The sequence below is a fragment of the Enhydra lutris genome, unplaced genomic scaffold, assembly GCF_002288905.1.
Source record: "Enhydra lutris kenyoni isolate GAN:26980312 unplaced genomic scaffold, ASM228890v2 scaffoldscaffold9, whole genome shotgun sequence".
NCBI lineage: Eukaryota > Metazoa > Chordata > Mammalia > Carnivora > Mustelidae > Enhydra > Enhydra lutris.
The window spans coordinates 63,016,180-63,039,782 of record NW_019154093.1 but is presented as its reverse complement, the minus strand read 5'-3'; the positions used below and the strand labels follow the sequence as shown (position 1 = coordinate 63,039,782).

The window sequence follows — 23,603 nt, the reverse complement described above, 5'->3', positions numbered from 1 at the left end:
TATATATATATATATATATATATATATATATATATATATATAACTGGATAATAGAAACAGGTAATGATCCTATAAAGCATATCATCATAGCATTTTCTTTGGAGTCACATCTTATCTAAAGCAATAAATATTTAGTCAATGATTAATATATCTATTGTGCCTATTGTGTTCTGGTATTATGCTTACCTCTATGGATGGTATTGCATGATGAAAAAAATATATGGCCCCTGTCTTTGAGCAACTCAAAATCTAGAAGCAAAGAAAAAAACTTAACTACATGAAATGAAAATAATGTTAAGCCACTATAAAAGCGAAGTGATGTGTGTTGGTCAAAGAATTTACATAGAGTTAAATGTGGCTTCCTCAGGGTTCACTTAAACAACCCATCTCTAGTGTACTATACCCACCCCTCAGTCAGACTTACTTACTTTTTTTCTTTCTTTCTTTCTTTCTTTCTTTCTTTCTTTCTTTCTTTCTTTCTTTCTCCTCTTACCCTGCTGTATATTTTTATTACCTACTTGAAATTGTATTACATATTTATTCATTTTTCCTTGTTGTATTTTCTACTTGAATGAGAACTCCAAGAGAATAGTAACTTTTTCTTGTTTACTGTAAAACTCCAGCACCTAAGGGAGTAGTTGAATAAACATTTGTTGAATGAATGAATGAATGAGTGAGTGAGTATCATCAAATAAGGAAAAGATCATTGAGGACAGGTTGTGCAACATGTGGCCTGCTACTTTTGAAAATAAGATGAATATGGCTGATGATGCCCTATTGCTTACCATGGAACAGATTTAAATTATTATACAAATTCAGATCTTTCTTAAGCAACAACTATGATAATGAACACAAGAATAAAATGATATAAAAGAAAATAGACTGATCATTTTTACAGTTTCTTCAGAGCTACTTCTAATTCATTGCCATGGAATTCACCCTGATTTCTTTTATTGCCAAGAAAATCAGCATTTATTTTTATGGCTTTGTTTTATATTACAGCAAGATGAATTAGTGCTTAATTTCAAACAGTTGTCTATTCCCTAATTAAGAAGAAACAAATAAAATGTTCCTTGTATATTAAGATTTTATAAGCATAAATAATAAAAATCATACTGAAGTTTGGATTTCAAATTTTCAAAAAGTCTAAATACATTGTATTGGTTTTGGTATTATAGAAGTTATGGAAGTATCATAGAAATAAAAATATCAAAACTCACAAATATGGCATAAGATATTATGGTAGTCATTCTTTTTTGTTATTTGTGTTTTAAATGTAGAATAAGATATTTATCTAGTGTGCCATTTATGCATGGTGACTCAAAAATATTTTATACCCTTACCCTTTAGTAGCCAGCAGAATGCTCATCAAGCATCGCTTTAAGCCATTAAATACTGGAAATAAACAAGGTTAAAAGTGTACATTTGTAACCCTGATTACATCCAAAAAGAAATACACTTTATTTTGAATGTGCTTATAATATAAATGACTAAAATGGGTAATTCAAGTTACTGACATAATCGTAAAAATGAACTTATGCAGGATTCAAATTGGTAGCAATTCCATATCCTAAAATATATTCTGGTTAATGCTCATTCCTATTCATGCAGTCTTAACAAAATTCACATTTACAACTATTCTTCTTTTCCCTTCTTCTTTAATAGCTATTTTTAGGCTTTTAAGTTCATCCTACCAAATTGCCCCCAAATCTAGGAAGTAACATTTAGAAGTTGTCTTTTATTCACTTTGGGAAACATTTTCTTTAATTTATCACACTTTAAAACAAATTGCTAACTTTAGTTAAATATGAAATAAAACAAACACATAAACTAAACAACCCTAGTATGAAGAACAGATACAATAAAATTAACTTGAAATTCACAAATGATAACTTTTTCCTGCAATGATTGTGACATAATCACAGTAAAATTTCAGCAAACTTTAAATGAATTTAATAAATATATAATTTTCATATGATTATCAAGAAATTACATTATGGATACTTTACAAAAGCAAATATGTATTTTATGCAATCTGGCCATTTTTTTTTCTACTTACTAGTATGTAGGTTCTGTTATCTTTTCTAAGTAATGTGTCTCTGGAAAGGTATAACTATACTGATATTTTTCAAAAAATTTGTATCCTGTGATCCAGTTATATAATAAATAATATCCATTTGTTCATTTATTTAGTAAAGTTCCATGGAACAGTGAAAACAGAAATATATGTGAAATCTTAAGTAAATTTAAATGAGCAAATCATTTCTCTTAAGGGCTAGAGCAAATGTGTATGATTTGAGTGGGGAAGGATATTGTGAATGAAGGGAATAATATAAATTCTGGTAAAACAGTTACACATAAGTGGGCTAGTATGACTGTTCTAATATTCTATAGTGACTGATTTTGACTGCATGTCACAGTTTATATGTATAATATAGGTTATTGTCTATTTCTTGATTATTTAGAAACAAGTATGGCTACAGTGTAATAACATTATCATTTTATTCCTTATTAAGGATCTCTATAGTGTAGAAGGTTCAGGAAAATCCCATTATGAATAATATTGGCTTAAGTTAAACCTCCTGGGGGGATCAGTTATACATGTGCTATCTGAGGAAGATCTTATCTATGAGTGAGGCTCATGATCTTACCTGTGGGAGCTCTGTGCTTTGGAGAGAGCGGAGGGGACGTTAAAGGCTGATTGTTGAACTGAAAATGGTCTCTGGTCTATTTTGTGTCAATGCAGACTCAATCCTGTCTCTTGCCTCCATAATAACATACAGCAGCATAAGTTTCCACTAGTGCCAGGCCCAGGGCTCTTGACTACCAAGGTAGTTGTATCTTCTTAATACCTTTTTTTGTTGGTTTGCTTTTAAAAAAAAATTACATTTTACCCATAAAAACAGCACCTAGCAATAATAGCAAGGGCATTATGAGCACCAATTGCCAGAAGAGATTTAACCCAATGTTATTTATAATTAAACCTGGAAATAATTTCAAAGTGAAAAAATTAGGAAATAGGTAAAATAGTACATATCTATACAATGAAATACTTTATAAATTTTTTTTTAAGATTTTATTTATTTATTTGACAGAGAGATCACAAGTAGGCAGAGAGGCAGGCAGAGAGAGAGGAAGGGAAGCAGTCTCCCCGCTGTGCAGAGAGCCCGATGCGGGGCTCGATCCCAGGACCCTGGGATCATGACCTGAGCCGAAGGCAGCGGCTCAACCCACTGAGCCACCCAGGCACCCCAACTTTATAAATATTAAAATGGAATTTTTAAAGAAGTCTAATGACATTGGGAATGCACATGATATAATGTACAAATGAAGGATATAAAACTGAAAAAAAAGAAGCAAATATTGAAGGAAGTGCATGCTTACGCAAAGAAAATAGAAGGAAATAATCCTTTTTAATAGTGCCATTTGGTTGTTTTATTATGAGTAATTTTAATTTTTCTTCTTTATTCAGTAATTTTGCAAAATGACTTATGGAAAAGTATTCCATAATAATTATGATATATTTTTATAATCGGGAAAAGAATTCTTAAAAATGACATTTGAAGAAAGATTATAAGGATATTATATAAATTATATAACATGGTGTTCTTTTTCTCTTCCAAGGTAAAACAAAAATATCTGATTTTATTTTATTATTATTTTTTTTAAAGATTTTATTTATTTATTTATTTGACAGAGAGAGATCACAAGTAGACAGAGAGACAGGCAGAGAGAGGGAGGGAAGCAGGCTCCCCGCCAAGCAGAGAGCCCGACGCAGGACTCGATCCCAGGACCCTGAGATCATGACCCGAGCCGAAGGCAGCAGCTTAACCCACTGAGCCACCCAGGCGCCCCAAAATATCTGATTTTAATCTGTACCAGGATAGGAAAGAGACTTGTATGAATTTGTTGATTTCAAATACTGTGAGAAGCAAGGTCTACTGTATCCTTCAATAGGGATGATTTGTTTTTTCTTTTTCTTTCTTTTTTAAAACTAAGTTCAATTTATTAACATATGCTATATTATTGATTTGAGAGGTAGAGGTCTGTGATTCATCAGTCTTATATAATACCCAGTGCTCATTTAATCCCATGCCCTCCTTTATGTCCATCACCCAACTGCCCCATCCCTCCACCCTGCCTCCCCTCCAGCAACCCTCAGTTTGTTTCCTATGATTAAGAGTCTCTTATGGTTTGGCTCCCTCTCTGGTTTCATCTTGTTTTATTTTTTTGTCTCTTCCCCTATGATCCTATGTTTTGTTTCTTAAATTCCACAATTAAGTGAGATCATATGTTAATTGTTTTTCTCTGATTGACTTATTCAGCTTAGCACAATATCCTCTAGTTTCATCCATGTCATTGCAAATGGCAAGATTTCATTTTTTTTGATGGCTGATTAATATTACATTTTATACACACACACACACACACACACACACACACACACACACACCCCACATCTTCTTTATCCATTCATATGTTGGTGGACATCTGGGTTCTTTCCATAGTTTGGCTATTGTGGACATTGCTGCTATAAACATTAGGGTGCAGGAGGCTCTTCAGATCGTTACATTTGTATCGCTGGGGTAAATACTTAGTAGTGCAAATGCTGTGTTGTAGGGTAGCTCTAATTTTTAATATTGGAGGAAACTCCATACTGTTTTCCGGAGTGGCTGCACCAGCTTGCATTCCCACCAACAGTGTAGGAGGTTCCCCTTCTTCACTAAGGACAAATTGACATAAAATAAAAAACTAGAATAATGTAAGCACAATTAAGTTAGTATTGTGAGAGCACTTGGTAAATCATTGAGTATATGTTAGTATGTTTATATGACCTAAATAACTTCTTTGGGTCCTGCTGTGCTTATAGGTTCAATTGCAGATTTATTTAACAAAGTTCATTCTTTAGGTCTCCGATTGTTATTGACTCTCCATTGTAAGAATTCAGAAATGTTGTTTAAGCTACAACCAATTCCTTTAAAAATTTCAGTCTCTTCACTGTCACATATAAGCATTACCTCATAAAATAGCAAATAATCTGTTTTACTGTCAATTAGCTCTAATTGTGGTAACTATAAAATGATAATTACTTGACATATATTTGTTGCCTACACCTTGTTGTGTCAAGCAGAGTTCTCAGTTCTGGTAGTTCCAGTTAATTTTATTGTTTATTTTCTTTGGCTTTATGTATCTGTAAATATTAACTTCTTAATCCATTACAATCTGCCTTCCATTCCTATTATGTCTGGCTATACGTACTCATATATTGTCAGTGACTCTAAGTAGTATAATCTATTGCCTATATTTTAGTTCTCTTCCTGTTTGATTTCTTTGTGGTATTTTGTATCAAGATCTATATCCACATCTCTTTTATCTAAGTTTCTCTTTTCCCTTGTATTTTTCCTGATTGGTCTCTTTTTTTCTTTGACCATTTCAGAGATTTCTACACTTAGTATTAATGATCTCAAGGTGTAAGTCCTTTGCTTTCTATCCTCTCATTCATTCAGAAGACCTCCAACCACCATCTGCATGCGAACAACTCCTAAAATATATACTTCTAAAATCTGTCTTAAGATCCAGATTCCTGTTAGCTCTCAACCAGATTCTTTCAGCTAGATGTCCTAAAGGAGCCTCAAACTCAATATATCTGAAGCTCATTCGTCATTTCACCAAAACCAGCTTCTCTTGTATTTCCTCACTCAGTTGATGAAATTGCTATCCCCCAACAATGTCAAAGCACAGAATTATTCTTGATTTTCATTCCCCAACTCCAGTTTCTTTTAGTCTTGAAAATTTTTAATATTCTTCCTTAGAATGATATTCCAGTCTCCTTGAAGTTCTTGATTTATACTTGTACTCCTTTTCTTTAGTCCCTTCTCTTTTGCACGGGTCTTCTTGCTTGCACAGCCTTATCCTACGTACCCCATAGACATATATGAAATTGTGTTTCTAAAACATGGATCTAAATATATGGCCTACCATGTTTTCTCCTGCCTAAAGGAGAAGGCACAGAATCTTTAGGAAGCTGACCCAAAACTCCAACTGAACCATTTAGCTGTGTCTCCTGCCTGCTCCTTTCATAGGTAATAATTTTTTTTTCTATTTTCCATTATGCCATGCATTCCCATTTTTTAGTTTTTTCCTATGTATTCCTCATATGTCACATATTGTTTCATGGACCCTCCTTTAGCCAGTGTCATTTTGAGGATCTTTTAGGATTTCAGACTATAATCACCTTCACTATTATCTCCCCCTTCCTACATATACACAAGTATACACACTTTAGAAGCAAATAAAAGTAAACATGCCACCATTAAGTTTCCATTCACTTTGTATTCAAGTAAAGCAAGTTGTTTGAGGTTATCGTTATGTCTGTTTCTTATACCAGAATGAAACTATTCATACAGCCTTCATGGTTAGTTGCAGGGTGATTGCAAATGTTCAGTTAAAGGCATCAGTCCAAATTCAATAGCTTTTGGTCATCCTACAAATCCCTTACTTATCAGAGAAAGGATAAAGTAATAAGGAATATGTATGTCATGTTTGTGATATCAGCTGTTGCATGTTAAAATCTGGGTACTTTAGTAACTGAAAGGGTATGTGTAAAGTCATCTTTGTAATGCTGGACGCTGCCTTTGCCCAACCATCTAAAAACCTGATTAGGTGCTGCTGCATCTAGTTGTTAATTACAGAACCCAGTAAAATTCGCCCCAGTATGCTTGTTTCTAAATGGGAAAAAAAAAATGGCAAAATTTTAAACTCTCTAAATTTAGCAGTCCTTTGGGTACTTTACATTTGTTGAATATTGCAAAAGTAAACACCCATCTGTTTATAGTACTAATATGATTCTGTATATCAAGCAGTTTGAAGATTTTTCCCCCATGCAAGCTTCATCAGCTGTTTTATCAACAGTGTAGGCTTCAGGCAGTTTTGTAAAGTTGAGTTGGGATAAATGAAAGATCCTTGTCGAGTTGGTAATCATGCAGGTATTCAGACGGAAAGGGGAGATCATATTTTAATTTAATTTCAGTGCCTCAAGATATTTTTCCTTATGGACTATGTTACCATTCTCTGTTTACATATCCATCTTTTAGGAAATCATAGCTACTCTTAATACATTTCAAATCAAGCTTTCCTGGTTCTGGGTGATATATATGTATCACTTCATTCTGCAAGGGTCTCTTGAATTATATGAGAACTCGTTCATTGTGTCAGAGTCAAATGCTAAATGATTTATAGAGGAATAGAGACATATTTTAATCCCAAGGCCATTTATATATTCTATTGAATCTGACAAATTTTCGTGCCCTAAGTGGTTATAACTTGATTGTAAGTTCTTTGAGGACAAAGTTGATGCCTTACTCTTCTGTAATTCCCATGTTTCATGGAAAGTTTCAGGTTAATGATTAGGTGCTAAATAAAAATTGGCGTTTTCTTACTACACATGTTAAGGGCCTATCATACCTTTCTAAAGGAAAGTGGCCAGAGGCAGCATATCGTATGCAAATTGCCATAAAAGCATGTATCCTGGCTACCTGGACCACAATTCACTGGACCAGATATAACCTGAGCAGGAAAAAAAAAAAAAAAAAAAAAAGACCACCAAAAAAAAAGGCTCAGTAAAAAGAGGTCAGCAGCCATCAGGAAGTGTGGTGCCATAAGCTGGGCAGTAAGGTCACTCTGTAGTGGATAGTGGCTACCTGTACAATTTAGCACTCTTAATTGCAATCAACAGAAACATACTGGCTACCAGAAGTGGAAAAAATGATTTATCAGTGGGATATAAGACGTCTTAGATAATCAGGGAAGGCAGGAACAGTAGGCTTTGAAAAGGGGCTTAATCAAAGGGGTGCAGACAATGGTGAACTAGAATTGTCCAGTTTAAATGCAGCCTCTACCAGTGCTGATATCTCCCACTACTGCCGTTGTTGGATACTATCAGGAGACACAGTGCCATACACCACCACAAGTCAACTTTAACCCCTTTTCTGATTGTCAGATTTTAAAATTTTTGTTGGGAACTTCAGTTTGCCACACCTAAATCATGTACTTGTTTTTTGGTTGCCAGAGAGTAGAGAGAGGAAAACTGTCTCTTCAGTGGATTACATAGTGAGGATAGTTTCTGTGTCCCGCCAATACTTCATACAAAAATATGAATTTCCCACAAAATAGGAAGGGTATGAAATAGGAAGGACAGCCAAAAAAAAAAAAAAAAATTATTCTGTTTGTATTGCTTCTTCTCGTCTGTGGGCTTGATTTTGAAACATATAGATTCTATAGTAGATGTTAGAAGAATTGAATTAGGGTCACCTGGGTGGCTCAGTGATTAAGTGTCTGCCTTCCACTCAGGTCATGATCCCAGCATCCTAGGATCCAGCTCCCTGCTCAGCGGAGAGCCTGCTTCTCCCTCTCCAGTCCCCCAGCACACCCCCTGCTTGTGTTCCTCTCTCACTGTCTCTCTGTTAAATAAATAAATAAAATCTTTAAAAAAAAAAAAAAGAAGAAGAAGAATTGGAGAACCAAAAAGGCAATATATATATTTATATGCTCACACACATATATGTTGTATATATATGTGTGCATGCGTGTGTGTGTGTGTGTGTGTGTGTGTGTGTGTGTGTGTATATATATATATATATATATATATATATGAAGTAATTAGGATTAGAAATGGAGGGCCACCTGGGTGACTCAGTCGGTTAATCATCCCACTCTTGATTTCAGCTCAGATCATGATCTTGGGTCATAGGATGGAAGCCTGACATGGGATCCAACCCTCCCCTCCTCTCACCGGTGGGGAGTCTATTTGAGCTTCTTTCCCTCTGCCCTCCTCCCTCTCATTCGCTGCACAGGGGTGAACATTCTCTCTCTCTCTCTCAAATAAATAAATCTTTAAAAAAAAAAAAAGTAGAAATGGAAACATGCTGAGAAATAAAAGCAGATTTATTACTACCGAAGAGTTTCTAATCCTTAAAGCAACTCTTAAACAACAAGAAAGTAAGAGCTGCTCTTAGTCACTGGCTTCCCTGATGAGTCACCAGAGCTGCCGTGTATGCTTTAAGATAACGAAAGGCATCCCAAACCCTAGAAGCCTGGCTTTTCCTTTACCCAAAATACTTCACTTACTTTCTGACATCTCCATGCGCATTTGTTATAACGTCCTGGCAATGGGGGGTTACCTTGTCATGGTTCCTTTTCTCAACACCAGAAAAACTTTAAAATTGAGAACCCCCTTAAGCACACACACACACACACACACACACACACACACACACACACATCTTAAGGTATATATTCTTATAAACCATGTACTCTTATAAATAAATATATTGGTAATGACTAAGTTAGGTTCAGATTGCTCAAAATTTGGGGTAAATCTAGTTTATATCAAGAGTTTATAAATATCACACTTGCAAAGGTCATGTTTAATATCTTCCACATCCCATATTTTCGCCCAGAGACTTTTCAGTAAAGTTACCCCCCTTTTAGTATCTCCAAAGCCTTTCCAGCTCAAAGAGGGAAATCAGTCCACAGAGCTGGCAAAACAAACAAAGGCCTAGATATTTCTTTCTAGCTCTTACAGCAGCTGTAGGAAGAAATCCCTCAAGGAGCTGTACCAACTTGTTATGGATGAGTTCCCCTTAGCTGAAACCATTCATTGCCAAGGGATTGAGGTTTTCTCCACTACATTATTTAAAATTGCCTCAGCAGTAATTCCTTCTTGCTTAGATTTCATAAAGTTCCCAGGACAGAAACAGGACTTCCCTAGACTCTCTTCATCCTAAATGTATCAGTATTGTGGGTGCTTCAGGGCAGAAGGCTGTTTACAATAGCCTCCTCCCTGCGCAGTTAATCATTCACACCAATATGGGATTATAAAGATAGTGAGGTTTTGTGCTTGTGGTTGTTTTCCAACTCCAGCATTGGAAAACATGGGCTAAGTGAGTAGACCAACAGATGTATAAAATATCAATTGTTACACTGTTTACACTAATGCTTTGCATTACGAAAACAAATGACAAGCTGCCTGAAGTCTGCAAGGAATAAAAACTCCTTGTTATACACTTAAATACTCACTTGCCCTTATCTAAAACGAATCCCTACACAGTAGTCCAAGCGACTGCCTGCACTTCATTACCCGCTGAAGTCTTTTTAGCGAGTTCTGAGCAGTGATTGGGAGGCCTGCTGAGTTTCAGTTTGGTTCAGCTGGTCCACAGTTTTGAACTCCTACTGGTGGTATCCGCAAAGGATGTGCATAGCCCATTTCTCCATATATTAAGATTTTCCAGGTTGCACTGTATAACCTCATTAATAAACAAACTGGGAACAACACTTTTTGTGTGATACTAGTCTTTGAATTCACAGATAAACAGCAACTCACATATGAGGGAAGATGAAGGTCTTCTGGAGGGAGCGTAGTATAAATAATTGTAAAAAGAATAAGCTATTCTCAAAAATATTTTAAGGATTTTTAGTAAATAATCTTTAATAAAAAGGATTTTAAAGTATCTTAATTTCTTTATACTATGGCCTGTGTATGGTTCTCAAAAAGTATTTGTTTGCCTGTGAAGATAGACCTGTGGATTCTGTGTCAATCTTGATTTGGTGGAAAAGAGCATAATAAAAACTAAGACAAGGGAAATGGAGATGAAAATGTCCAGCAGAAACAAAGGAAAATCACTGTGAAGCCTCAATGTGATCAGCAAGTCCTGGTTCAAGGATGGATGTAAACGGGGCACCTGCAGGTCAGTTCAGGCAGGTGTCAAGACTCAAAGAGGTCTAATCCAGAGGGAAATGGGCAAGAGATAAAATACAGAAATAAAGAATACAGGCAAACAGGTTGGATTATGAAAGCAAAAGCATTCTTTAGAATATAGTATCAGAGACTCAACAAACCTAGAAGAAATTTCCAGATGACCTCTTGAAGTTGTTATTAAGGAGGTTGTCATTAATTGGTTTTATCAACAAGAGACATGAGACTAGGGTAAGTATTAGGATATACACTGACTTTACTGGCCATACTCCCTTGCTGAGCAGACCTGGTTTTCAGACACAAAGATAGGAACTTCTTTATCCATGGACTTCTGCACATTTTCAATGGCCCGTATTCACAGTGGTGACTCTTTCAGCAGGTTCTGAAAGTAGATGCTTAAACTCTTTAAGAATATTCTGAACTCTCTCTAGACAAAAGACACTCATCATTGTCCAGGAGAAAAAATTAGACCTGAGTCTTAGCCATTGTTGGCTGTACTAGTTTTGACTCTTTCAAAGAAAATTGGAATTAAGAGATTTGCTTGGATTCAGGTTAACTTTCTTGAGTTTCTCTCAATGAGATACCCTGGGGTATTTGGACAAATTTATTTTTCTTCCTTCACTTTTTTAGAATATAGCCTAATCCTATCACATGGAGACTTCCAAATCCAAGTAGGTCTTTGCTGTGTTAGTTGAGGCCTCCAGGAATCAGAGACATAGATGTCGTTAGGAAGGTGTAAAAGGCTTTTGAGGAATGCCTAAGGAAAGGGGAGGAAATAGGACTGGACAGGGGGAACAGACAGACTCTGATGGAGATACGAGAAAAAATTTTTGCCAGCCCAATGAGGGCTCAAGGGCAAAGATCACTGTTAGAGGAATCTTGCATTGGATAGAAATGGCTAAACCCTTGTACCACAACTTTGCTGTCACAGGGTAGGGACTCCTCAAGAGGAGCCTGACCTCAGCTAAGGCTGACCTGAAGGTATAAGCAGTTTGAGGATGTCAGCTTACCACACTGTTGTGGTGGGGCTTGAGTCTTCTCCTGAAGGAGGATCTGAGTGGTGTGTGTCTGTGTCTTTGTGCTTCTTCGTGTGTTGGGTAAAAACACTTCGGATCTCAAAAACTTCACTCCTTAACTTAACCTGAGCTCAGCTTCTTCTTCCTCTCATCCTACTCCCCCTCCCCTTCCTTCAACTCCTCTTCTTCCTTCTTCTTTCCTTGGTATGATATGGGATTTCTGAAAGAGAGACACGAGACATTTATATCATAAGACAGCAATAGTGCTATGAGGAAGTCTTCCTATGACACACACTACTAGAATAGTACATGGAGCTGGGCAGGAAATGTTCACAGACCCGTTTTTTGGGGCATGTATATTTTATCCAACTTCATTACCATGTCAGGTAAGACAGTGGATTCTAGTTTGGATTAGCTGATAGGATGAAGATAATTTGAGGACATCTGAATCTGATTCCATGGGGAAAATTGCGGGGCGGGGGGATTGAAATTTGAAAAGTTTCAAGAATTGACCTCCACCATCAGCACTGCCAATTGAGAGTACAGAAGTGAACTCATGGAGAGGTAGTTAGAGAATCAGAGGGACTTCAGAGAGGATAAAAAGAATGACTCAAAGAGTATCTGGCCATCAAGTATTGTCTAAACAGTGCATGACAATTCTTGTCCATTTGTTTCTGAGACTAAGTGTATGGTAATAGGAACTCTGACACTAAAAATGTCAGAGAAATGGTATACCAAGGAAACACTGTCAGCAAGGAGGAAAACACCATATAAACTATGTAACAGGAAATGTTATTTAAAGGAATAAAAAAGGAATGCAAGTTCCCTTACCTGGCAAAAATATGAGCTGATTCCCCCACCAGGCCCCAAGGACCAAGGACTAGGAGCTGAGGTAGGGTAAGGGGCACAAATTCTAGAGAAGCCTCAGTACCCTAAGGATTCAGGCAGAAAGGGCCTGGGACCTCAGGAAGGTCTTCATGAACTGCCAGGCCACAGGAGGGGACAGCTGACCTCTAAAGCACTTTAACCCATGAGAGAGAGCATCAGAATTCCAAACACTCACCGGCTGGTGGGGCAAGAACTAATATCTCCAGCTTATTGTGGCTCAGTGGAAGAGAAGAAGCAAATGTTTCTTGGTCAATGTGGAAAGCTGGCATACATCCAGGAATTCTTCATTTTGTAAAATTCAGCACAGTATTTACTATCTTTAGTCTCTCAGACACTGTGTTAGGGGACCAGGATACAAGCGTAGGATACATCCCTTAAAAGACTAATAGTCTAGCTGAGAGGAAAAAAAAAAACCATAAATGGGTGATGATTAAATACTGTGATAAAGGAAGGAATAAGGAAATGTTATGGAAGTATTTAAAAGTCAGTCTTTTACTCATTCATCCTGTTCTGAGGTAGGATGGGAGGGTTGGTCATGGACAACTACCCTGAAAGTGTTCATCAGGGGACAAAAGGATAAGGACACTCTGGGCAAGGAGACAGGGAGAAAGAGAGGCTGAGGTGAGAAACAGAATGGAGAAGGTTGTAGTGCCTGGGGAGGAGAGAACACAAAAGCAGTTCCATGTCATCTTCAAATTAAGACACAGAGGAAGTAGAGAAGAAAGAATATATATAACATAGAAAATATTTCATACATTGCAGGTGTATATACTTACAACATTTTGCTTTTCACATTTGATGTTTGTTATATGCATTATCCCCTTGGATCATAAAGTTTGATTTGTTTTGTTTTGAAGAATAGGGATAGTGTTTTCTACATTTTAAAATCACCATTGTCTAACATAAGGCGTAATGCCTAAAACAGTTGTTTATTAGGTTATCCTGGACCCAATAATTTTACAGTCTATTTTCTTCTGAGAAAATTGAAATAAGAAAGCCCATGTTAATTTATGCAGTGCGAGCTCTATCAATTCAACGGTATTTTTTGGAGCCTACTGTGTGCCAACCCTTTGCTATGTACTCTGAAATAATCTGAAATGAGAGAGCATTATTAAGATCTCCTTTTTTATACTAAACATCCAACATGTAGTTCATGTATGTATCTGATGTTCTATTTTCTAATAGACTGTGCCTTCCTTGTTCCACTCATCTGAGTCTCCAGCACAGACAAGTTCAATGCCTTGTGGTCAAGGAATATTTGTTGAAAAAAATAGAACCCACATTGCCTAGAATGCCACCAGCATTCATTTTTAATTTATATTTAAATACCTTTTGAATTGTTTCTCTTTATATATTTTATAAGAAATTTGTGGCTGTATGATTTACCTTTAATAAAAAGAACACATTTAGGTGTAGAGTTTGATGTGTTTCAGCAGATGTCTACATCTGTGTAAACATGACTACAATCCAGTTACACAGTGTTTCCATTACACTCAAAAATTCTCTTATGCCTCTTCCCACTTAATCACCTCGTTACCCCAGCTAATCTCAGCAACCACTGCTCTGCTTTCATTAGCATCGTGTGTGTGTGTGTGTGTGTGTGTGTGTGTGTGTGTGTGTGTGTGTGGCATTTCATAGAAATAAACATACAGCATTTAAACTCTTGTGTACTGGGACGCCTGGGTGGCTCAGTTGGTTAAGCAGCTGCCTTCGGCTCAGGTCATGATCCCAGCGTCCTGGGATCGAGTCCCACATCGGGCTCCTTGCTCGTCAGGGAGCCTGCTTCTCCCTCTGCCTCTGCCTGCCATTCTGTCTGCCTGTGCTCGCTCTCTCTCCCTCTCTCTCTGACAAATAAATAAATAAAATCTTTAAAAAAAAAAAAAAAACTCTTGTGTACTTCTTTAGCTGAACATAATTTTTTTAATTGATCCCAAATTGTTGCAAGATCCAGTAGATGCGTTTCTCTTTATCACCAATAATATTCCAGATATTTTACTGTTTGTTTATTCATTCACATATTAGTGAATATTTGGGTCTTTTCCAATTTGGAGCTTTTTTGAAAGAGTTGCTCTGAATGTTCATGTACAAGTCTTTGTGTAGATATATGTTTTCATGTCTCTTAGATATATAATTCAAAGTGAGATTGGTGGGTGGATTGGTAAGTGCATATTTACCTTTTTAGGAAACTACCAGGTGATTTTCCAAGGTGACTGTATCAGCATTAGCATTCTTAAATCAGGAAATTCAATTTTAAAAGAGCACATGTTAAACCATAAGTTAATTTAGAACATTCCCATTCTTTGCATTTACTAATAATTCTACCTGAAGTAGTTAACTCTTTCTGTTCTATTTTATTGACATGGAAGGATAAATACATCACGTTTGCCTATTATTCTGAAGCTACATTTAGTCTTACAAGTATAAATGAAGTAGAAGCCTTTGTAGTTCTGGTTTACAATTGATGGCTGAATTTCACTTTAGGGAGCAATTTTGCTAAAGAAGATGATGGTGTAGGACATGATAATGGGAAAGAAAATTAAGAAGGTGAAATAGGTACTCAGATTGATCTTCTGGGCCCTAGTTCTCTCTGTCAGAGAAGTGGACATAATAAAAATGCTAGCTACTTCCTGGCATTCATGTAAATTAAGACTTAGGAGTTCCTTAGTGGAAAACATTTATTGCTGGTAAAAATTTTCAGTGGATTCATTGAAATGTCACCTTCTAAGAAAGCCATTTTGAAAAGAACTGTACGGAGTGAAAATTACCAGGTAAATTGGAGAGAAATGTTTCTTAAAGTCAAAAATTTCACTTGTAATTTAGCTTATCAAGAAATTCTCACAGCCTCATTCTCTAATGCTTGTTCTTTTGTACAGGGCATGAAACCAGTGAGATTTGATGCCCTAGGAAATTGGTGGAAATGCCTGTCCTACAATGGAGAGGTCATCTTGGGGTCTCAGACACAGCAGGGTATATCATTTTTAGAACCCCTTTATTATGTAACTAGAGACATACTAGTTACTAGATTAAAAATGTATTATTATCTTACCGTCCAGATAGAAAAGTACATTTTAAAAAAATTTAAGCTTTAAGTTTACTAGAGTTAGAAATTGTTATCTTATGGCCCAGACAGAAAATAAAGCCTTATTTATTTATTTATTTTTATGTTTTGAAGATTTTATTTATTTGTTTGACAGAGAGAGACACAGCGAGAGAGAGAACACAAGCAGGGGCAGCAGGAGAAGGAGAAGCGGGCTCCCCACTGAGCAGGGAGCCCTATGTGGGGCTCCATCCCAGGTCCTGACCTGAGCCAAAGGCAGATGCTTAACGACTAAGCCAGCCAGGTGCCCCCAAAATATGGCTTTACAAACAGTTTTGGACAGTCGAAACTACTGTAGCCAACAATCTATTAAGAGCTACATTTTCTAGTTTTTGTTGTTATTGTTTGGTTTTCATAGAGATCGATTCCAAGTGTATTAATTGCAGGCAGACACAGGGAGTCTGCCCATTGCAGTTGTCGGAGAAACCAAAATTGTGTCTGGCTCACTTTCATCTTCTTGTCAGCACCTCGCAGGTCTTGTCTGGCAGCTTCCCCTCAACGCCGTACTCTCAAGACCACCATGTGGTTTCCCAGCCCCATCACTCACGCCTTTAAGTGCTTCAGCAATTTCTTGCTTATCTTATCACACAGGGCAGAAAAACTCATTCAGTTGTCTCAGAGTTTTCTTTGGTGATCACATGAATAACAAAGAGGTTAACAGGTGTTTAAAGCAAAGAAGTATACTCACCTACACACACACAGTTGCTATGGGAGAGATTGCAAATCATGGTCAGAGATAGGCGTTATTAATACCTGTAGGAAGAGCCAATAAAGACTTTAAGATCTAGGTAGACTTTGTGAGTCGCACACTTTAAGAGTCTTGTTAAGCTGTTTGGGTTTTTGTCCCATCATTACCCACTTTTTTTTTTTTTTTTCCAGAATTATCCCAGATTTGTAAGGAAGTCTTGGATTTCATGCTTTTAGATATTATTTGTCAAAAAATTTACTCGGGTTTTGCGACACCTTAGATGGCTCAGTCAGTTATCTCTGCCTTCAGCACAGGTCATGATCTCAGGGTTCTGGAATAGGGCCTTGTGTCTGGCTCCCTGCACAGTGGGGAGTCTGCTTCTCCCTCTGACACCCTCCCCCTGCTCATGATATCTCCCTCTCTCTCTCAAATAAATAAATAAAATCTTTTAAAAAATAAAAAAAGTATACTCAGGGTTTTCTTAAACGTAGGCATAGTCTGTATTTTGATGAATCTGTAAAGAAATCAATGGAAAATACTGAGTTCTTATTTATTCTTCTTTCTTTGAGACAACTAATTTTGAGTGTTTATAATGCTTTGTGCCTAGAAATAGAAAAGCAGTCCAGAATTGTTTGGTTTTATTTACTTTTTGTTGGTGTGGTTCATGTTAAAGTGTCAGTTTGTCAGAAATAATAATACCTCTGTGTATTTCCCATCTTGAAGATTTGGAAGGGGGAGGCATTAGGAATTGTCTAAAATTTATTTGTTTCAGTAAGATTTTAAAAATTGGCTTTAATGGGTGACACCATCTGATGCTATCACTAGGAAATTCTTAAGGTCAAGTTGCAGAAACACTATTAATTGCTTTTAGATCTCAAACATTAATATCAAAAGTGTGAGGAAACCAGGAAAGTGTGAATAGTTTCAGAGTGTTCTTTGATTTCCCAAAGTATACAGATCCATTTTATCATGTTACTAGCCTCACCACATTTCTGGTTGTGTTAGAATATTCCCTATTATGTCTGTCAAGCAAAACTTTACAATTTAAAGAATAGTCATTAATTTTACAATAATATTAGTCAGAAGTTTGTTTTTTTTTAAATTCCCAGGTAATCAAATTCTGTTTCAGCTGGGTATAAAGATTAGTTAGCAAGTGGCTTGGCTGAGTATGAAGATGAGAAAAAAATATTATCTGAACACCAGGAACCTTACTCACAAAAGTATAGGGTGGTCAAATCATGGCATCTCAAAATAAAGACAGATTATTCAAGTAAATACTATATATATATATATATATATTTTTTTTTTTTTTTAACAAAAACTTAAAACCTTTGAGCAAATTCCAAATTGTTAAACAACATGTAAAGGACATTCACTTAAAGTAGTCAACTGGTGGGAGTGAACAGAAAAAAAATGTGATAAATGTTCAAAGTAAATTATTAAGACATGGTCGTCAATAGTATCGAAAGCCACTTAGAAGCCTATATCAGATTATTAGTGTTTACTCTATCGGAACCAAATCCTATTTTGTATGTGTTTCAGTAATTCTTATCAGGCTACCTTCCACGTATTATGCAATTCAAGTGATCTTTAAATTATTGTCAAATTCTATCTTAAAGAGAGCTTTCACAAAGGACATGCAATTCATATCATCTAGAGTTACTGTCATTTCTAGGCTAAGTCCCATGGAAATTCATAACTTAAAAATGAAAGTCACAAAGATGCAACTGCCTTCATAATGCCAATGCAGCGGTTATAAATATTTCATGAACATTGCATGGGCAGGGGCAGATCTCCATTTTCATGAGTTAGAATTTGTACAGCTAAGTCTCCAGATTTTACTATTCATAATGCACAGTATGCCCTGTAGAGCATTCCATATAGTGCTTTTTTAATATTTATGTTTAATGAAGAAATTACTGTTCTGAAAAGAGAACAAACCAAATCAAAGATTTTTTTGTTAAAATTATGAGCTTGCTGAATAGAGATGGTAACAATCAACAGAAATTACCTCATTGCTATATCTTAGCACATAAACGCACAACTTTTAGAGTAATACAAGATGACAGATCAAGACACATTAAACGTAAGTGAAAAGGTTCTTTCTAAAGGTTATAACATTAGAAATCTCATCTTAAAAGAATTTGAAAGGTTAAAATGCAAAGAGCAACTTTCTTACATATAAAAATATTAATTACAAATGATATACTTGCCTGCTGTTTCATAGTTTAAATATATGTCTGTATTTTTCTGGGTGTTTCTTTTATTCAAAAAACATTTTAACTTGCTAAGATAATATTACCAAGTTCAATAATGAATTGCTATTGCATATTTTAAGGTAATTTATCAAAGTGCATTATCAGTACCTGTCAGAATAAATTTTGTACTAAAAGTAATAAAAAAAAAAGGACTATTGTATGTGTTGAAATCAAAGAACATTGCTACAGCTAAGTTATTTTCAATGGAAAGGATAGGTGATTGCCCTCTAAATGATACTTGTCCCATGAGAAAATAGAAGCCTGAAAAATCACAGGAAACAGGCACAGGAAAATGTCTATTCCTTGCTTTTAAAGATGAGCATTTGATATTTGATTTCATTTTTGTCATTTTGATCAATTCTTTCAAGTAGATGAATGTTGAAAAGTGCTTCACAGATCTTAATAACATTTACAAAAGTAAACTAAGTTACTGATCAGCTCATGTATAATCCAAGGCTGAATTATTCCGTATTAGCATACACTGTATATCATAATTAGATTGATTAGGAAGTCGTGGGTTTTCTTTTGAACACACTTCATCAAGACTAAGTCTTCTAATAATGGAAACAACAGGCTTCAGATAGAATATCCAGGAATCAGCAGCTTAAGTATTTTTTATTAGGTTTAAGCCAGTGAGGTTGCTGGAAATTCTGTAATATTTACCAAAAATACCACCAGAAGTTTATGCTTTACTCCCGGTATTATTTAACTGGTAGTAGAAAACAGTTTCTTCCATTTGGTTCTTCGTAATTTTATTTTCCAAAGGCTCCCTTGAGGAATTTAACCTTTATGTGATGAATTTGCAGTTCACTGGAAGTGTGTTAACCTTAGTTCCCTAATGAGTCTAGGTGTAATTCTGAGGCGGAATTGAGAAATATATCATGTAGCTCATTGTCAAGTTGGATTTGTCTTGCACATATCCAGCTTTGCTGTTGTTTCAGTACACATTTTGATCACAATTCTTTAATTATGTTCTATATTTAACTGACCTATTTGAATAGGATCCAGAGCTGGTACGGAACATCTGTCGCTGGGTGAGGCAAGCTGTTCAGATTCCTTTCTTTGCCAAGTTGACCCCAAATGTCACTGATATTGTAAGCATCGCAAGAGCTGCAAAGGAAGGTAAGAACTAAACTTGTGTCGGTTTTCTAGTCACTGAGCTATTGGCCTGAAGTATGTGCCATTCCAAAGTATATCTTTATCCACAAATATATGTGTCTATCTTTGTTTAGAGTTTAGGAAAAGTACTAGATTGAGCACTTGATCTCACAAATGCAGTAGGTTCACACCTGGACGCGAGCTAGTAAATGGAGTCTAAACAAGGACATTTATAATCTTTCTTGATAAACACTTGCTTCGCGCACAAAGGATTATGAAACAAAACCATGATCACAGTGACCCACTCCAGAATAAATGACCTCGTAATGTAACAATCCAGCAGTAGCATTTGAACCTTTAATGAAGTACAAAACAAAAAGATACCAGCTTCCACAATATGAAATTTCTTGTGAGTTCCCTTTGTATTTGATAGGGCCTAGTATACTGCCTTAAACATATGTCCAATAAATATCTATTAAACACATAAATCATGCAGGCAGTGAATGCTTTTATAAATCTTACATGCCATGCCCTATCCAATGGAAATTGCATCTTGATTTGCAAAGGTATTGAAAACTACCTGGGAAATAACACCAATTACAAAATACTTGGCATCTATAAATCTGTATCATAAATGGAAAAATGAATTGATGGGAATTAAAAATGTTTATGTCTAGCATTTTAAGGAAAATGGTAGGGGTGAAATTAGTAAAGTCACTTGAGGGAAGGAAATGTTCTCAAGGGAAAGAGTGTTTGTGTTCCTGGGTCGTGTGGGCTTGAATGGCTTTTGACCATCATCCCTTTTAAAAAACCTCAGGTAAATGATGAAGTGTTTTTCATAGGTGGTGCAGATGGCGTTACAGCCACCAACACTGTCTCAGGTCTAATGGGATTAAAAGCCGATGGCACGCCTTGGCCAGCAGTGGGCTTTGGGAAGAGGACTACCTACGGAGGAGTGTCTGGTAGGTGTTGCCCTCTTCTTGCAATTTGCTTTCTTGAAGGTTGCTGAAAAACCGGAAGTCAGGTTGCAAGCAAGTATATCATGTCTTTTTGATCCCTAATTCTGATAACTCATTGCTGGTCAAAATTCCTAATAGTTATGACAGATGGAACATGCTGAGTGTGAAGGCTCAAGTGACTGATGGCAAAAGATGAGAGAATACCAAGATAGGGTTGTGTGTGAATTCGATTCTCTCGTGGTCTGAGCTCTCTTCAGAATTTCTCATTGTCATGAATGTCTTGTCACTTACTAGCAAGGGCTAATACCAGCGCCATCGCAGAGAAAAATATAAGCACCCTGATGATAATATCTTTTTCAGAGTCTGAATTTGTTTCGCTTTTCCTAGAATTTTGAAATGTTCCTTCTTCAAAAAACCTTGCTTTCATTACTGTCCCAGATGAATTCTTAAAACTGCATTTGTGGCGTCAGCTGAGAGGACATTTCAGACCTCACACCTTTGCATATCTTTTCTCATCATCAAACACTTGCATTTAAAACAGCAACAGAAGTTTTAATCCCGGTGTGTCGGTTCAGTATCTTTGCCCTGTGCACTCTGTTGCTGTGACAACATGAACTTGGTCCTGCAAAGACAATGCTGTAAGGTTCTTGACTGTACTGGTATGGGGATTAGTCTCCTTGGTGATAGAGACAGTGGTAAATATACATAATATAGCAGTGTCCCACTGTTCGAGAAAAGCATTGCTGAATCAGACCAAAATATGCTTTTGGAAGAGGCCCGGTAGACACAAATAAAACACTATCCATGCTGAGGTATTATATTTTGAGAGCATGAAGTGTGTCTATGAGCCATGATTTTTAAAAATTATATTCTGCTGGTAATTGAATGCCATTCCCATTCCTGCAAGGTCAGAAAGAGGAAGCTGACAAGAAGCACCTGCACAGGGTCCAGACACAACTCTCTTTTATCAGGGGCTATCAAACAGAGCCTTAAATATTATTGTAATGCAGAATAACGTGGACGGCGTTAGCATGTGCCGCAGAAAGAGAGTCAAGAGACTCCAGAGTTGGGCTGTAACATGCACTATGTTTTCTGTCAGCCCATTTCAATTTTTCCAGCCTGCCATGTTGACAGCAAGAGAATAAAGGAGGTCACAGAGGGTGCTGAACATTAAAAATTAATAAAAGAACTATTGCAGTAGTATTTTATATAAGTAACACCATTCACGTTTTCTCATTTAAGCTGCAATTTCTGAATATTCTCCCATACTATAACTCAGTCTAATAAAACTACAAAATTACAGCATTAGAAAAAGTCTTTTGTGTTGTAGTCTTTAAGCATACACACACTGGAAATTATAGTGCTACCTGAAAACAAGTTCAGCTATACCTCAGGGCCTGTTAACATTTCCATGAAACTCTATTTCTAAGATTTATAAATTCATATATAAATATTCACTTGGGCTATAAGCTCAGCTAAGCCTGGGTGGAACTTTCATTTTAAACCACAAAAAGTCCCTAACATTTTTAAGGGCTTGTACCTCATTTCTAATAGGTTCTATATTAAGTCCCTTCACATTAAACAGTCTGTTTTGAAAACAGCCTCTCTCCATATTGACAAAATTGATAGAATTTTTCTCCTTTAAAGCAGTGTTGGCTTTAATTTAAAGGTAATAGAATCTGAAAAGCAGTTTAAACAGGTAATAATAATATATTTGAGGACAGAAACAAGTTCTATAACAAAGTACCTTCAGAGGGAGTTATAACAAAACCTAGCCTACTGTGTTAAATAATAATGGTTTCAAATTTTAGGAGTGATGGAAATATCAAAATGGCTAAATAACATTCCTACCTTTATCAAACATAGCTGTTAAGACTTCAAATGCTGCTTCAGTGTAGAATATCATACAAAATATGCCACTTATTTTCACAAGATTAAAACAATTACCATAATGCAGTGCTAATATTTTTCCAAGTATTCTCTCAGAGCACTGGAATTTCTGCTTTTAGAAGAGCAACTTGAGGGGTGCCTGAGTGGCTCAGTGTGTTAAGCCTCTGCCTCTGGCTCAGGTCATGATCTCAGGGACCTGGGATGGAGCCCTGCATTGGGCTCTCTGCTCTGCAGGGAACCTGTTTCCCCCTTTCCCTCTGCCTATTTGTGATCTCTGTCTGTCAAATAAATAAATAAAATCTTTAAAAAAAAAAAAAAAAAAGAAGAGCAGCTTGAATTGCAGATTTTTTTTTTCTTTCTTTTTTTTTAAGGGAAAGCTGAAAAGTCTTCAGTTTTGGATAGCCACCTGAAATACACCACATACTTTCCATTGCCAGGCAGGAATGTTTTTCTCCTTTAATATTCTCCAGCTCTCTATTCAGTCTTTATTTTTTTCTCAGAGTAAGATTGTTGCTGTTTGACATGAAGGTTTTGTTTTGTGTAAATGGGGAAATAATGAGATACTTGGGGTACTGCACATGCTATAGAAAAATGGTCACATTCTGTAATGTCTGTCTAAAACACATTAGCTAATAAGGGGCAGTGACTAGTGTAGCGAAGATGGAACCTCACCCAAGGAATGTCGGTTGGATTATTTCAAACATGATTAGTCTGGATTCTAGAGTACTTTAAAGCAATGTTTTTCAAACTTTGTTTCCCAGATCATGAATGTACTATGGAGCCAAGTTAAAGAACTATAATCAACAGTTTAAAAAATCAAATAGAACAGGAAAAAAAAAGTCTGAATGCTTTGCACACAAATGGGATAAACATTGGTCAAACATCTTTTTTTTTCAGTTATACAGATAATATACACACATGTATGTGTGTGTATTTCTATACTGGGTCATGATGTA

At 36.2% G+C, this 23,603-nt stretch overlaps 1 protein-coding gene across 1 annotated transcript in view; it reads left to right on the top strand.

Moving 5' to 3' along the window:
- Window positions 1–23,603, top strand: part of LOC111142998 (dihydropyrimidine dehydrogenase) — an 828,681-nt gene that overhangs the window by 577,763 nt on the left and 227,315 nt on the right. The window contains exons 17-18 of the mRNA XM_022496386.1: window positions 19,702–19,822; window positions 20,641–20,760. Of these exons, the coding sequence (XP_022352094.1) occupies window positions 19,702–19,822; window positions 20,641–20,760 (241 nt within the window). The remainder of the gene's footprint in view (window positions 1–19,701; window positions 19,823–20,640; window positions 20,761–23,603) is intronic.